The sequence below is a fragment of the Exophiala mesophila genome (genome assembly GCF_000836275.1).
Source record: "Exophiala mesophila strain CBS 40295 unplaced genomic scaffold supercont1.4, whole genome shotgun sequence".
Lineage (NCBI taxonomy): Eukaryota > Fungi > Ascomycota > Eurotiomycetes > Chaetothyriales > Herpotrichiellaceae > Exophiala > Exophiala mesophila.
This window is the reverse complement of record NW_015622507.1, coordinates 3,902,228-3,917,737: the sequence shown is the minus strand read 5'-3', so window position 1 is coordinate 3,917,737 and position 15,510 is coordinate 3,902,228. Positions and strand designations below refer to the sequence as shown.

At 50.7% G+C, this 15,510-nt stretch overlaps 4 protein-coding genes across 4 annotated transcripts; 1 reads left to right on the top strand and 3 right to left on the bottom strand.

Moving 5' to 3' along the window:
• The first annotated feature begins 176 nt into the window (after window positions 1-176).
• On the top strand, window positions 177-1,299 carry PV10_06479 (uncharacterized protein). The gene is made up of 2 exons (XM_016371278.1): window positions 177-811; window positions 894-1,299. Exons 1-2 carry the CDS (start codon window positions 271-273, stop codon window positions 1,031-1,033), a joined length of 681 nt encoding a protein of 226 aa, XP_016223571.1. The 5' UTR covers window positions 177-270; the 3' UTR covers window positions 1,034-1,299.
• On the bottom strand, window positions 1,184-4,336 carry PV10_06478 (uncharacterized protein). The gene is made up of 3 exons (XM_016371277.1): window positions 3,576-4,336; window positions 2,175-3,512; window positions 1,184-2,127 (listed from the first exon to the last, which is right to left on the bottom strand). Exons 1-3 carry the CDS (start codon window positions 4,113-4,115, stop codon window positions 2,035-2,037), a joined length of 1,971 nt encoding a protein of 656 aa, XP_016223570.1. The 5' UTR covers window positions 4,116-4,336; the 3' UTR covers window positions 1,184-2,034.
• A 624-nt stretch (window positions 4,337-4,960) lies between these two features.
• On the bottom strand, window positions 4,961-7,956 carry PV10_06477 (uncharacterized protein). Its single transcript, XM_016371276.1, has 4 exons — window positions 7,253-7,956; window positions 7,060-7,182; window positions 6,074-7,001; window positions 4,961-6,023 (listed from the first exon to the last, which is right to left on the bottom strand). Exons 1-4 carry the CDS (start codon window positions 7,293-7,295, stop codon window positions 5,513-5,515), a joined length of 1,605 nt encoding a protein of 534 aa, XP_016223569.1. The 5' UTR covers window positions 7,296-7,956; the 3' UTR covers window positions 4,961-5,512.
• Window positions 7,957-11,322: 3,366 nt separating this feature from the next.
• Window positions 11,323-14,821, bottom strand: PV10_06476 (uncharacterized protein; the record flags this gene model as incomplete). Its single annotated transcript, XM_016371275.1, has 1 exon — window positions 11,323-14,821. One exon carries the CDS (start codon window positions 14,819-14,821, stop codon window positions 11,699-11,701), a length of 3,123 nt encoding a protein of 1,040 aa, XP_016223568.1. The 3' UTR covers window positions 11,323-11,698.
• Between the last annotated feature and the right edge of the window lie 689 nt (window positions 14,822-15,510).

Below are 15,510 nucleotides of genomic sequence, written 5' to 3'. Positions count from 1 at the left end.
GCGATATTACTTGTTTAGGATAGTTAGACGTGGATGTTGGGGTTCGAGGTTGAGCATGTTTCATCAACATGGCAAAGCAAAGACGATCGATGGTTGAAAGGTAGGCGCCAGGCATAGATGGTATATATAAAGGTAGGTAGGTCTTGAGGAGGTCTTTCTTCGATACCAATCATTCCAAATCCTTCATCTTCTATTTCCTATACTCTCAACTATCGAAATACCCTTCAGTCCCAACCAGACTCAACCACCAAACCCACGAGCACAATCAAAATGCCATCCCTCCGCATCGGCGTCATCTACGAAGAAGTGCAACTATGTGACATCATGGGAATCGACATCATCGGCAGCATGGGCAAGGACATAATCTCCTCCATGAGTTCATACGGGTTCTCCCACCTCATCGATCGAGCCTACGATCTCGAATGGCTGTACATATCATCCACCATGGCACCCGCAAAAACCACACCCAGCATCAAAATCGTCCCGACTCATACATACGACACTGCGCCACGCGATCTCGACATGATAGTCGTGGGAGGTCCTCTTCCGTCGCATAGGCCAGAAGCATCGCTCAAGTTCTTCCGTGAAGCGGTAGAGAAGACCAAGATTATTTTCTCGGTTTGTACGGGGTCGATGTGGCTGGCCTCGTCGGGGATACTCGATGGGAATAAAGCGACGACGAATCGATCCTTTCTGCCGTTGGCGAAACAAATGCATCCGGAGGTTGAGTGGTTGGATCAGCGATGGGTGGTGGTGGATCAGGCTGACAAGGGAAAGGCGCAGCTTTGGATTGCTGGCGCGGCGGATTGTGGTATGTTTTCTCACCGTGTGCATGGCGAATGCACCTCTTCTAAACTCCGTCATCTGCAATCGTTACTGATGTTTGTCCATAGGAGTCGAAATGATTGCCACCTATGCCCTGGAGAATCTGGACCCAGTACTCGCCAAACTCGCCTGTTCGGGTATAGGTTTCAATCCCCAGAACCCTCAACACGGACAATTCTATTCTGACGCCCCTGCTGTAAAGATGTGATGAATCGAATCATCCTCTTTCCATCCCACACCAGAGTACAGTCGAGCCAGAGCGGTCGCTGGTGTTGGCAGAACTTATATTTCAACTCCATAGTTTGACCCACGCGCAAGTAGTTAGAAAACAATCCATAGGTCAAAGTCTTGTAGTCAGTGGTTTTGAAATCTTGTCCATTTGCCAATTCTCATACGAACTGGCTGATAACTCAAATCTAGACGCCAACGCTAATGCTGTTCAGAATAGACGTGATGGGGATGCCATAATGATCAACAAGTATATACACATTGTTTTCCCCACAAGAACGCTCACACCCAAGACATTGAATCTTGATCCATGGTCCCATCACCCCAATCAAGGAGCGGCAATCGACAGACACCATCGTCCTCCAGGCCCGACAGCCCCTGTGTTGGTACGACATCAACCCGTATACATGCTCATGCACGTCGTTGTCTCCGTTCAACTCGAAAAGTTCGCTCATGTCTTCGACTCCAGTCCCAATCACACAATTCAAAAGGAGAGTCGTCATGAAACGTACTGACCGAAAGTGTATCTCATGATCTAAACAAACTGTAAATTAATGCTTGATGCCCTATATAGGGTCTTTTCAATTTTCTGCCTTGTTCTCGGTGCAATCAGGGCTGCCTGAAAGCAGGGGTACAGAGGTTGCATTGGCTTATAATATGTCATCGCTTGCTTTATCGCTTTTACGCTGTTTTGTCTTCGCATTGCTGATGCTGATGCTGATGCTGATGCTGGTAATCAGAATATAATAAAGGGGGGTAGAATAGAAAGGAAAACTCGCGATCGAGTAATAGGCCGGCCTTCAACTTTACTGAAAGGACACAAAAGATGCTGGAGTCGAGTATCATGTTGAGCATCATGGTCGTGTCATGGATTGATCCAGGCAGCTGTTTTGCGGGGGTCAATCAACGCTCATCGCTGACAGAATGACACCGTATGCGAGCACATGGAGTGTGACTCCGTCGTAAAACTCTCCGCAGAGATCAGGGACTTTGCAACTTTTCAAGGAGGGCATCGAGCTCTGTCCAATTGGACTGAGTCATGGCAAACTTGCGATGTTTGCGGGAGAGTATATGCTGCCCACGTCAGATATCATGTGGATCATCAGGTCCAAACAACTCACCTCTTCAAAGTCATCATACTTGTCACGACAGTTCTCGCAATATCCTGGCTTAGGATCTCTTTTCACCGTCTTCCGTCTTGCTTGTGATTGAGCAGCTGGTTCGGCCACTCCGTTATCAGCAATTGCATCATGTTCCTCCTGGATCCCTCCAAGCTTTTCCTGGGCTTTGCTCTTGGCGGCTCTCTGAGGAGCGGGGGCACGGGCATGCTTCAAACCCACAGCGAGGTCGTTCATCCGATGTGAAGAAGGAATAGACCCCACCGAGAGGCTCCCAGCCTGTGGTTGTTTAAAGACTTGCCGTTTTAATTGGTGGACCTCTTTGCTGGTTGCGGCTTTGACCCCAGTCGCGGCGGTGGAAGAGATCATATTGGATTGAAGTGCAGAGGTCAGGTTTGATCTTTGGATACCTGAAGCAGCAGGTTCTTTAGACATGGTCAGCTGAGAGGGGCGGATGAACTCGAATGCTGGCTGTGCCGGCATGGGAGGAAATGAAGACTGGCGTTCGAGCTGAGTTGGCTGAGGTCTTTTGGTCCCTCTGTCCGCGCCAACATCCATATTGGCATGGGCGCCGTTGTGAACGACCTGCAAAGCTTTTCGGGGGCTCGTCCGACGAGGAGGAAGAACCTTTGTTGTCTCAAGACACGCGGTGGACCTGGTCCTGGAACCCTGTTGCTGTTGTTCAGTCTCACGTTGTTGTCGAGAAGCAGCCACCTTTGCTCGACTACGCTCTTGTTCCACTTCCTTCTTCATGGCTGGATCCTCGACAAAGGGACACTTTCCCATACTCGCCGAGCGAAACTGCGGCCACTCGCCATCCGACCTTTTGGCCACCTTGGGATACTCCCTCACCATGGTGGGACGATACTTTTCATCCATGTCGTGAATGTACACAAATGGGCCTTTGAAAGTCACAAGAGACATGAACGGCTGTTCACGCTCAGACGAGGCCCCCAACTTTTCATTCTTGAGCACTTGACCAAGATCCTCGTGTTGAGTTCGAGATGCATGATTACCACCACGAGTATGTTGGCCCAGGTTTGCGGCATCTTCAAAAATGGAGCCCAGGATTCGTTGCAACTTCTCTGTTGCCCAAATCTTCATTCCCATGTCACGACCTCTTACTAGAATGTCCATATGATTGGTACCATCGCGTCTTGCGGTCGAAGCCGTGGGGACTCGCAACTTGAGGAGAGAGGGGTCAATGGTCTGTGGTTGATGGTCGTCAAGATGGGTAGAATGGGTGGCATCAGCCTCAGGCGCGACCGATCTAGCTGGTGAGGGGATTTGACGAGTGGTGACAATATGTGTGACGGCTTTCGAGAAGAACTTTTCCTCTTTCTACAGTGACACGGTTAGGACACGGAAAAGAGAAACAAAAGGCGGGGACACGCGATGACATACCGCTCCAAGTGAGGAAATCTGTCGAACAAACCTTGTTCGAGCATCGTCAGAAAGACCATCAAAATAAAAGCTAAAGGTAGGAAATATTTTGCGATAGTGCTTCTGCCATGTTCGAATGGACTCTTCTTTGGAGGCGTGGATGGGATCAAGAGTCTTCGTGACCCTCATACCAGGGTTAGGTCCATCTCTTGCAGCAACAAGTTTCCTCTGAAAAGCGTTGGATGCTGACTCGCCATTGCCACGTTCAAAGACACGCGCTTCTGGCATTGTAGGGTGCTGTGAATTGGTCTGTCTCCGTGGGGTTGCAGTGTGGGAGTCTTTGTTTGTCTTGTCCACGGCGAGACGCTTCTGGGGAGGTTCATTTTCCTGGTGCGAGACATTGGCTATGCTTCTTGGTCTCTTGGAACCACTGTTAGTCAAAGGCCGGTGTGGTGAGTTTGTGGCATTGGTGAGGCTAGCCAAAGGTATTCTGCGAGAGGAAGTGGCCATGTTCGAGAACGGGTCATGAGGCGAAGGCGGTACGAATAGTGCAGTTGCCATTCATAAAGATAGGCCTCACCAGCTTGATCAGAAGCCAGAAAGACTAGAATGGAGAGGATAGAGGTAGAGGGGGTCGGACAGGATGGGAGGGTCAGAGGCACAGTGAGGCGAGGCGAGGGCGAGGGCGAGGGCGAGGACGATGGGTTGATGATTTGCCAACGCGACGCGTCGACCACTGGAGACCCAACAGCGGAGAGCAACTAGAAGGCGCACATAATTGGAAGGGATAGTGGTAGAGATATGTGCAAGGAGGAAGAAGAGTGTCGATGGTGATTCTGGGAAAAGAGAAAACCAAAGACTTGGGCAGGTTGAAAGGTATGAAGTGAGGGTGTGGTGGGAGAAGATGTTAGTAGTAGTAGTCAAGTGGTAGTACAATATGAGTGGTGGTGCTAAGGTTGAGGCAGGTCCCGTGCGGAGGAGCAATTGGCGTGCGTGTGTTGAAAGACACGGGACTGCACTGCAGATGGGTGGACTGTCAGACTGTGTCGTGTGTGCTACTCTCCAGTCTGTCTGTGTACCGCCAGTGCGAGTCGAGTTTAGTGGCTGGCCCCAGTTGAGTTTAGTGCGGGTTTGTTGTTTATGGGATCTCCAGTAGTGGTTAAGCTGCGGTGGCTGCAGTGGCCGAGGTGCTTATCCTGGGTCCTTCCGGGCACTCAACTGGGCGGGCGAGGCTCCCCTCCACCCGCCGCCTAGCAACAACCAAACAATTCCATCTCCACGGCAGACCAAATCATTTCATCAGGCCCACAATCACAACCACAAACAGAATAACAAGCTGATAACGGTTGATAGTCGTCAGAGCATTCGCTCCAGGACGTGTCCATGTACGAGATTATCAATAATGTCTATTATTCTCTTTCCCTCATTCTGTCAGTGTCAACCGAGTTGTGTGGTATGTGAACACCGCGTATTCCCCATCTTTCGTCCTTTCCCACCACTCGTTGCGGTATGCATGTGACTGCTGTTGGGCCGTTGTTTTGACCAACTAAAAGTACTATAAAATTACAAGATTATCATCTCTCTCTCACCGCTTCATGATTTGATCCCATCCCCATCCATGTATAGTACCACTCGACTCCTTGGATCAAAATGCCTGGTATACCCATGTTGGATAACCACGCGTGGATTTGTATGCACCCTTGGCCGACGGACACCGCGACTTAGACACCTAGCTCCATCTAGGGTCAAGTGTGATGTAATGCCCGCGTGCTTGTGCACTTGTGCCATATAAAATGCTCCCCGTTGATGAGTATCGCTATGTGCAAAGGAAATGCAACACGCCAGCCAAAACCCAATTCATTATTCATGTATCCCACATCAAGTCCTCCGCCTAGGCGTGCGATCCATGGTTGGTGAGGCGGGTCGAATTCGCGCTCGACTCGGAAGTGACGCCCTTCTCAACTAATGATGTGTCGAGCTCCGATCTTGCCTAGAACGCCAGCTTCTTTCGGCTTTGGGCTCCGGTCTCGACCCTTCTTCCGGCTAAGGAACCCTAGCATACTTCCTCCAGCCTTGTCGTATTTGGTGTTGCTGTCTCCGCCTTCCATTCCTGCTGGCATAGATTGATCGGCGAGATTCGTCCAGCTTCCTGATTCGTCCAACACCATATGCACTCCTCCGCCTTTGCTCGTTTGCCTAGTCGCTGCTGACGGTCGTTGTGGTGGCAGCGGTCGGCTGAACGATTTCGAGGCTCCTGGTGCTGGACGTGCTTCAGGGTGGTTTGATGCCTTCAATCCTTCTAGTGGGGGGTAGTTTTCATTCGAGATAGGAATGGATGCGGTAGTGGGCGAAAGGGGCGGTGATCCCTCCGGTGAGACAGGATTTGATAGTGATGCAGGCTGCGCGGCGGTCGCGACGAGTTGTGGGTCTTCATCGGGAACCGTGCCTTCGACGGCTGCGGCGGCACTCCTGCGCACTGTTAGTGTTGAATTGCCAAAGCTCGAGGGACATGGACCTACACATCGTAACTGGCAAGTGTATAATCAAAAGGCTCAAACATGGTTTCGATCATACGGTGCAATTCGTCCTCACGAATCTCTCTTGACGTTGCATCGTTGCGCAGCTCTGCGCGAGGCTTCTGCTTCCGCGCTCGAGCCTCGAGTGGGGCCTCTTCGAGGAGGAGCTCTTCTAGATCATAGGTGGCATCAAAGTTGGTCTTCTCGCTAGATGGGACAAATATGGGCGGAATCTGTTTCCTCTCGAGCGCTTCAAAGTTGATGGGTTGGAAAAATGGGTGTGAAGTAAACGACTCAAACCCGGTTGCGCCGATCCGCCTTCTTCGATCCCTTTCGATTAGACTGGTCATTGCGTGCATGCAGGGCATGCTAACGGGAGGTTTGGTGATGAAGTAGTGAGGATTGGCTGCGGTGATGGACTCGGCGAGCTCGTCGTGTGTCTTGCCTTCAAAGGGGCGCTTTCCGTAGATACATTCGAACATGGTGACTCCAAGGGACCACCAGTCCACTTCGCTGTAATATCCTGATCCTCGGAAGACCTCAGGTGCGAGGTATGCTAATGTGCCGGATTTGCTGGTCAATGGTTTCCCCGGCTTGAAATCTGAGGCGACGTTGAAATCAGCAAGATGCACGTGGCCGTCAGAATCCAAAAGCACATTGTCAGGTTTGAGGTCACGATGGACGATGCCTTGGCTGTGAATGTATCGTAAAGCGCAGGCCAATTGCGCCATCCAAAACCGGACCGCCTCCTCGGTGAAAGCCTTGCGCTGAATGTGAAAGCGCAGATCACCACCGTTCATAAGATCCACCACCAGGTACAGGTACTCGACATCCTGGAAGCTGTAGCGCAGATTGCATAGAAATGGGTGGTTTAGATGCTCCAACATGCGTCGTTCTCGGATAATGTTCCGGACACTTTCGGACCGTACGACTGAGAAAATGTCAGGGGACGACAGCACGCAAGAATTATGGGTCATGGGGCCACTCACCTTCATCCTTGCGAATATATTTGAGGGCAAACGTCAGTCCAGAATCTTTGCGTTCGACGATGCGGACTTTGCCAAAAGCGCCTTTTCCAACCACTCGCAGGAGTCGGAAATGGTTGAGGTTGACTGTAGGAACACATGAGCATGTATTCAATTCACGGTTGTTGGGAGCGTGAGATGAGGGAAAGTCACCTACCTTCGTCGGTCAAAACCACGGGCTTGCCCTGGGAGTTTCCCATTGGGTGCCAGTAGAAGGATGCTCAAACACTCCAGATGGCAATAGAGAGCTGCCAGATTATCAACATCGGTGTGCTGATGGATGACCAGGGCTGAACCAAGCCGGTATCCCAGGAGGAGGAAATGAGAAATGATTGACCAAGAGCCAACTGTGTGACGGGCGATGGTCAGGTAAATCAAGCAAGGGTGGCGGTGAGTCTTGGTCCAAACTTTGATTGACGGCAGATGTTGTGTTTTCGATCGATGCTAGTCTGTTAGGGAAGGACCATGACAGGTGTGAAGTGGTGCAAAATCGGAATGATGAAGCCTTGTAGTGGGGGTGGGCTCGATTCGGGCAAGAAATTTTCAAATCTGGGGAGGCGACTCGGCCGTTGCGTTGTTGAGCGTTGAGCGGCGAAAAGGTCTCTGATTTGTTTTGTCGGATTTTCGCAGGGGTGAGAGACCTGAAAGAAAGGCAGGCATACAGATGCAAGCCAGGGAGTTCGAGTAGCACAAGTCGTATGCCACTATGCGTAGTTCCAGAGTTGACAGCAGAGCAAGTCGCCAAAGAAGGAGTGACGGAGGTGACGAGAGATAGAGTTGGGAAGCCAGACTTTGACCGGGCGCAAGGAAAGCGAGCAAGGGGGGAATCCCGGATAAATAATATCGTCAGGAAAGAGAGACAATACTACTACTGATGAACATGAGCAAGAGAGAGAAGAGCAACACTCAAGAGTCAAGCTTGAAACGGCTTCTTAGCTGGAGGCTCCCGATTAGACTTTTGGGAAAGAAACCTAAGTCGTTAGGTGTGCTAGGTTACAGGTAGCCTTGATGAAGCGGGCGGAGAGGCGAATTACAGGGATTGGGTCGTCAGGCGAACTCAGTGTGTCAGACTCGGAGGGTTGCTGACTAGAATTCAGTCTCAGTCACCCGCAATCTATGGGTCTAGGAGTGAATCTGATGAATAATGACAATTAATATGACGACTGACTGACGGACTACCCGCCTGCCTGGTCATGTCCTTGGGAGAGTGGCATGTCGATCAAGCTGGAAACTTGAGTTGGGTCCAGGGGAAAGGTCAAGTGTTGTCTTGGTTATGAAATCGAGACGATCATCGCGCTTTGATGCAAATTTCAGACCCCGATTGGGCCAGACAGACAGGCCTGGACTCTGGGCTACACATACTGTATGTACTAAACATCTCCGAGCATGAAAAGTTGGTCTCTGGTCGATAAAGGACGGACGAGGGAACGCTAGGGAGAGACAACAAAGCGAGAACGATGCAGGTCTTCGATGGGGAATGGGGCAGTCTCATGCTTCGACCTGGCGTGAATTGGGACCTTTGAGGGGCGTGGCCCATATGATGTCGTCCGTTGGAGCAGTGACACGTTGCTACAATTGGCAAGTGTCTAATAATTGGGCTTGAGATTGATGCTGGCTACCCTGGTCTGGATAATGGCTTCTGGAATGCCAATCCTGCACGGACAGGGTGGCTTCATCCAGATTACCCCGATTAGCCCTGAGGTGAAGTGATCTCTTTATGCGGCACTCCGCAGATACATGTCACGTCAATCCGGTCAATCTGGTCAATCTGGTTCACGAACTTGGCTGCAACTTCGACGCACTCATTGATCAACTGGACCAAGCTGCAGAATAAGTTCAAGGACAACCGGAGGAAAGGATTGCTGCAGCGGCAGGTGGCAAGCTCATGGCAATTAAGCGTGGCTCCCTCAGACCCCGAGGGGGCCCAAGGCTACCGTTGACCGGTCCGCGAGGGAAGTCAAAGCACCCTTGCATGGCGCCCACTGCATGGTTGGATCAAGTGGCACTAATGCCCATGTGCCAGGTCTGCAGCCCCGCTAAGCATCCGATTTCAGATTTCGACAACGTGGGTTGGTGCAGGGCTGATTCGGGTGGATTAGGGGCCCATGCGGCCCTTGATTTTCTCGACCATCCAAGGACCACGACTGACTAAAATTTAGGCATGCTAGGGGACTTGGGACATCCTCTGGACCAACCGAGTCACTCGGTGACCAGTGTGAAAGAAGGTCCAAGCACCGACGGTCAGGTCATCCGGGCAAATGACTGACGGAGTTAGTTGGCCACCGCGAATCAGGACCTGATCCCCCAAATGGGTTAGCTGCCCAGTCGCCAAAGCCGCAAAGCGTGGGCGACCACGTTTCACCTGCGTCGAGACATGAGCGATTGGGGCCGAGGGGGGCAACCACGGGGCCGAGGGGCATCCATACCATGCCATTCATGCCTAAGGTACCTATCTTTGGTTATGATTACACGGAAAATATGCCCCTTTCTCTGCAATGCTCTCCTTATGACCATCCTCTTGTGCGCATAGTCCCCCTTCCATCTCCCGGATCCAGTTCAAAGAATGTGCTTGATATTAGGTACCTATACCTAATTGCGCAGGTCTTTAACCGAAAGCATGGAAGGAGACAAACATGCGTTTGCATGCTATGCCCACTGCTCAAGAGCACGGGGCTTGCCTCTGGTCATCTGCATCCTTTGGTTGCGGACTAGTCCGAGTCTAAAAATCCTACCAATGCAGTAGCACTGCTACTCATCCTCGTCTTGTGGACTACAGTGGAGTGCATTGAAACTCAGAAAGGTGGCTTCCCCCTTCTTGTTCTCGTCGACTCCCTAGGCGTGCCAGACTCCTGGGACTTCAAGGTCCGTCATACGTACCATGTACATGGCTAGCTAACAAGCGCGGTGATTGAATATTTCACGATGCATGATTATTGTGATTACCATCATTGATATTTTATTATTCTGTAGAGGAACAGTTGGGCAATTATTACATGTCCTATGTCTTGCCGACGTAGCCCGAGCTGACTCAGGTCGTTCGTCCCACTTTTGACACCCACCCAGTTGACTCGAAACTCATCAGTATGGGATGAGGATGCGTATGCATAGTCACAGGTCAGTCAGGTTCTCGCAACCCGAGTAGAAGGAGGACCGCGAATATCCAGATAACCTACACGAGTTCAAATTCCCAGTCATGCTCTAGTCGAGCCTCTTTATCATGGTAATCAATGATGTCAATACATTTGCTGCTGAACATTGCATGTAAATATGCTCAAACTAAATTTAAAATAACAGCATTCAGCGCGCACCTCCATTCCTCCAACCACCGCCTCAAACCATCACTTGTAAATCATCTGTGACAGGCAAACCCAATGTCCTTCGTTGGGCTTAGCTCACTTCATCGTTACCTACTCCGTACAGTACGTACATCTTGGGTGCTCCGCGTCATGCAGTCGATCGCGATCCCAGAGCTGTGTGCACAATCATGTATGCAGGTGTAGACCATTAAGTGACAGACCAGAGAGTCCCTCCTTGCAGCACTCGGGGCTTCGGCATCTCGTCCTGCAAGGTAGGTCGCTCTCCATCAACTCGAGACCGCCTCCACAATGATGCAGGTATCAGGCATGCTCGGCATCGTTGATGGGTCGTTGCTTGTCCTGTGCTGGTCTGCTGGTTTGCTTTTATAAATGGAAACCCGAACTCCCGTGTCCATTTTCCCGAAAACTGGATCCGCAAATTGGTTGAACCTACCTATCTATCCTCTTGTGTCTCTTGATTCCGCATTAGTTGGAACTTTCAAGTGTTTGGCTCAAGATGAAAGGCCCGTCATTCAATTATGACATCTTATCTCGTAACCAAAATCCCACCAACCACCTCAAGCCCGGAGTTGACCAAGTACAGTTATAGGCTTCAACAAGGGTGGGCTAGGTGGTTGGTTGCTTGGTTGGTTGAATGGGGTTCCTTCGGCAAGACGCGTGGTTTGTGGCTGCCACGTTTTTTTTCTCCATGGCTGCCTGCGGCTGCAGGGCCCAGGGCCGAGGCTGTAGTCTCTCCTTCCTTCCTTTCCTCATTCCTCGTGCCTGCCACTCCACAGGGGGCAAGTGCAACCCGGTACTTTAAGTCACATAACAAGCAACCATGATTGGCCACAGAACACAAAACACAAAAGCCACCTGGACCTGAGTCGCCTGGTTTCAATCTATGTCTACGAGTATGCGTATGCGTATGCAACTCGTCAGCTTGATGACTTCCAGATCCCGTATTAATTCAAGCTGTAGAAGCAGACGCGTAGCCAACATCCTTCCTGCACTCCTCAAATCCAACCTTTAGCGTCTCATGCAATGGAGGTGACAACAATCGATACTGACAGTACCTAGTAGTTGACTCCCCCACAACCACCATGCATACCTTGACTTTTATTATACCACATGGCATTGGACCCAGTCTATCGTCATCGTCTGAAGCCCCAGCATCTTATTCAAAACACCACATAGCCTTCTACATTTGTACTCGTCCAAAAAACTGAGAAATGTGACAAGAGCCCTTGGATGGTAGCTCATGCCCATCGTCAAGACCCTTCCTTCGTCCCGTTTCCACGTCACCCTCACCATCTTCGTCCATAGACTTCGTGCTCCTTCCGCACCACCTTGTTCGGATCGCTGATTCGTATCTTTTCACGGGGACGATTCGAGCCACTATGGCCACTAGCCCCTTGACCGGAAATTGTCGAGGATCTAGATGTCGACGCTGAGTGCGTGGAGGATCGGTTGTCAGGAGCCTGCGCAGCAGCCGAAGCCGCACTTTGATGTCTGAACATTTCTTGTGGCCTGCCATTGACCTTTTGAACTGCAGGAACTTCAACACGATGTTCACGCTCCGCGTCACGTCCAAACAATTTGAGCATGTCTTGAAGTGTCAACTTCATGGCTCCCTTGCGGCCCTCAATCGTAGCATTCGCGAGCTCTCGTTTCTTGTCTTGTAACTCCAGAATCCGAGCTTCGACTGTATCTTTGATGGTCAATTTGTACACCTTGACGTCCGTCGTCTGGTTCAACCGATGGACCCGATCGATCGCTTGCTCCTCCACAAACGGATTCCAAAACGGTTCGAGGATCACAACACGAGATGCCGCCGTCAGATTGAGACCAAGAGATCCAGCCCGGAGCGAACAAAGCAAAACTCTGGTTGAGGGGTCGGATCGAAGAGAGTTCAAGCTTGCCTCGCGGGCGTCATTGCGCATCTTGCCGTCATACCGAACGAAACGAATGCGGTTGGATCTAAGGAATGGTTCGATCAGGTCCAGCATCGAGGTAAAGAATGAAAAGACAATGTATTTGTTGTTGTGCGCGTCCGATTTGAGAATTTGAATCAAGTGTCTGATCTTGGTGGACTGGAGGAGATTGTGTTCGGAAGTTGATGAATCGTCTTCATCTTCTGACGATGTGTTCTCATCTTCGTCGCTCGTCACCTCGTTTGTGTCGTCATCATCATCATCCTCATCGTCGTCGCTGTCTACGACAATCCGACGAGCTTGCTTACGCTGATGAGAAATACCCTTGTTCTCTTTCTTCGCATGCTTCTGGCGATTGGACTTCTTTGCTTTGACATCAGCGCTCTGCTTGTCGAGGTCTTCCTCACATTCCATGCACCGAATAGCACCATTTGCAGCTTCCAGACCCGAAAGCTCAATCTGACACACATCGCATCTCTTGGTTTGAACACTAAGCCCACCAAGCATATTGGCGATCGAGTCCATGTCGTCATCCGTGCTGCCCTTTCGGCGACTTGGTGTCTGGCTCCCCGTAAACGCATCTTTCTCGTTGGACAGATCGCTGCCAGTCAGTTTGGGGTGATTGCAAGCTTGTCTGAGTCGCATCAGTAGAACCAGGGCCGAGGCGTAGCTCATTTTGTTTCCTGCCATCATCATTTCAAGGCTCTTGTCGGTTCGTGACTCTAAGCGCTGGTAAAATCCACGCTCTTGTTCGGTAAATTCAGCCTCGACCTTTTCCACTGTGCGAGCCACAATCTTGAACCCAGGGTCCTTGCCCTTATCGGCGGATCCGCTGCCTTTGCCTGACCTCAAGGCCCCATCCTGTTTGAGAATGTCTTTTGTCCGTCGCTTCATGAATGCCTTGAGGTAGACCTGCAAGCGTCGAAGGGCAAGGCCGCCTTTGCCGTTGTTCATTGGTTTTGTGATCTGCTCACGCCAAGTGTTGAGGTCGTCATATGGCTTGATTTGGAGGAAGTGGATGAGACTTTGCAGCTCGTCCAGATTGTTCTGCATAGGTGTGCCACTGAGACACCATCTATACTCAGAGCGCAGAGCACACGCGGCCTTTGTAGCTTTGGCGTTTCTGTTCTTGATGGAATGTGCTTCATCAAGAATCACTCTGAACCAGTGTACACCGAAACAACCGACCTTTTGAGACCCTTCCGAGCCGGCATGTTCTGATGACAATGTCTGATATGTGGTGATGACGACATCATATTTTTTCAGGTCATTGAAATTCTTCGTTCTGCCGGGTCCATGGTGGACGCAGACTTTCAAGGCATGGGTGGTCTCAACACGATCTTTGAGTTCCCCTTCCCACTGCTTGATGAGGGCCAGGGGAGCCACCACCAAGGTTCCATGACTGATGCCTTCAGGTAGCTTCTTCTTCGTCTCGGCAAGTTGTTCGGTCGTGGGTCTGCGATTTGAGAGAATCAATGCAATTGACTGTATAGTCTTGCCGAGGCCCATGTCATCGGCCAGAATACCGCCCTTGGGTAAGACTCCACGGGTTTTCTTGGTACCAGTTTCCTTGTCTCGCATCCAGTTGACGCCGTCAATCTGATGGGGGAGTAGCTTGACTGTAAGTCCGGGGATAGCACCATCATCAACATCCTCCTCCCCCTCTTCTTCTTCTTCTTCTTCCTCCTCTTCCTCTTTGTTGGGCTGGACTTGGTTCTTAACAGACATGCCTTCCATCTTGGCGGTTAAATCATCTAGCTTCTGGTCCAAGGCTTTCTTTTTCCGTCTTGTCCGGGGTTTGTCGTCTTCATCCTCGAATGCACCCTCGAGAAGAGCTTTGATATTTTCATTGGCTTTGCCTGCGTCCATGTAAGTAAAGGGATCTGTGGACGAGAAGAAATCGTCTTGGCGAGAATCTTTCCATCCCGGAAGCTCGTTTGAAGTGTCCCTTGTCATATCCGCCGGTGGTTTAGGTTTGATGTAAGGGTTTGTCGAGAATGGGGCAGAAAATTTTTGGTGAGGAACAGGCTTGTGCTGCCAGGAAGGGTAGTTGTTTGTAGGTATTGCGATCTTGAAAACTTCATCTTCGTCATCATCAAGCTGCCGGCGAGAGGCCGTTGGGTTCGTCGATTGGGGTTGACCTGGACGGATGTCTCGAAAGGCTTGAAGGGGATTCGCGACTAGGTGCGGCTTGTGCAACTCGGGTCGGTGAACGGGTTTCTTTGAAGGGACGAAGAGGTTTGAGTATTTGTCGCCATGGTTTCCACTGACCTGTCGGGTCGTAGAAGGGTTGGGGCCGGGTCGAACAAGAGGTTGCGTCCTAGAATACGGTTGAGGCGACAGTCCAAGAGCACTAGGTTGACCAAACTGCGGTGCGAGGTCGGGTAAAGGATCTTGAGTCTTCTGCTTGTCATGTTCCAGAGGCTTCGCAGGCGGAGCGGAATTACCCATTGAAGGCGCAAGAGGATGGCGGGCAGGCTCTCGCTCTCGTACCATGTCGATGCTGAGGCCAAAGGAAAGAATAAAAGAGGTGTTTAGTGCCGTAATCCAGCGACACGCGTATAGGTTGCGTGGTGTAACACTGGTCAAGCGGTGTTAACACAGAGGATGAATGACGCCAGAGGATATGGGTTCCTTGGTGGCGCCTTCCTAAAGTGAGAAGTGACGCAAAAACTCCGGAAGGTGCAGAACTGTGGGGTTAATCTGTTGGCAGGACAACCACTTCGTACCTTCTCTAGTCGAAAGATACTACCTATCACTCCTATATTTATAAATGTATCAAGTTCCAATGGATAGTACTGAATGACCTTATAATTGAAATAGATCGCAGCTATTCTATTTAGTGATCGACTAGAGGATCATGCTCCTGACCCTAGTGAAAAGGTTTGTTGAATATTTCTATGATGCCGCCTCAATTCCCTGCCAGACTCTTTTTCGCCATAATGAAAAGTACGAACCTGATCACTTGATATGACGGGCTCTCACAACGACATAGTCTCAACTGTACTACTATGACTGTCTTTTCATTAGGCGGCGCCCAGCCACGTGCAGGTAGGCGCCTTCAGACTGGGCCGATCTATCACATGTAGATCAGAGTCTCGAGGATATTTATTCAGACAATTCATCTCCTCTGTACCAACACCTGTCTCCTTCGTCCATCGTTCCGATTCATTTCATCTGTTTCC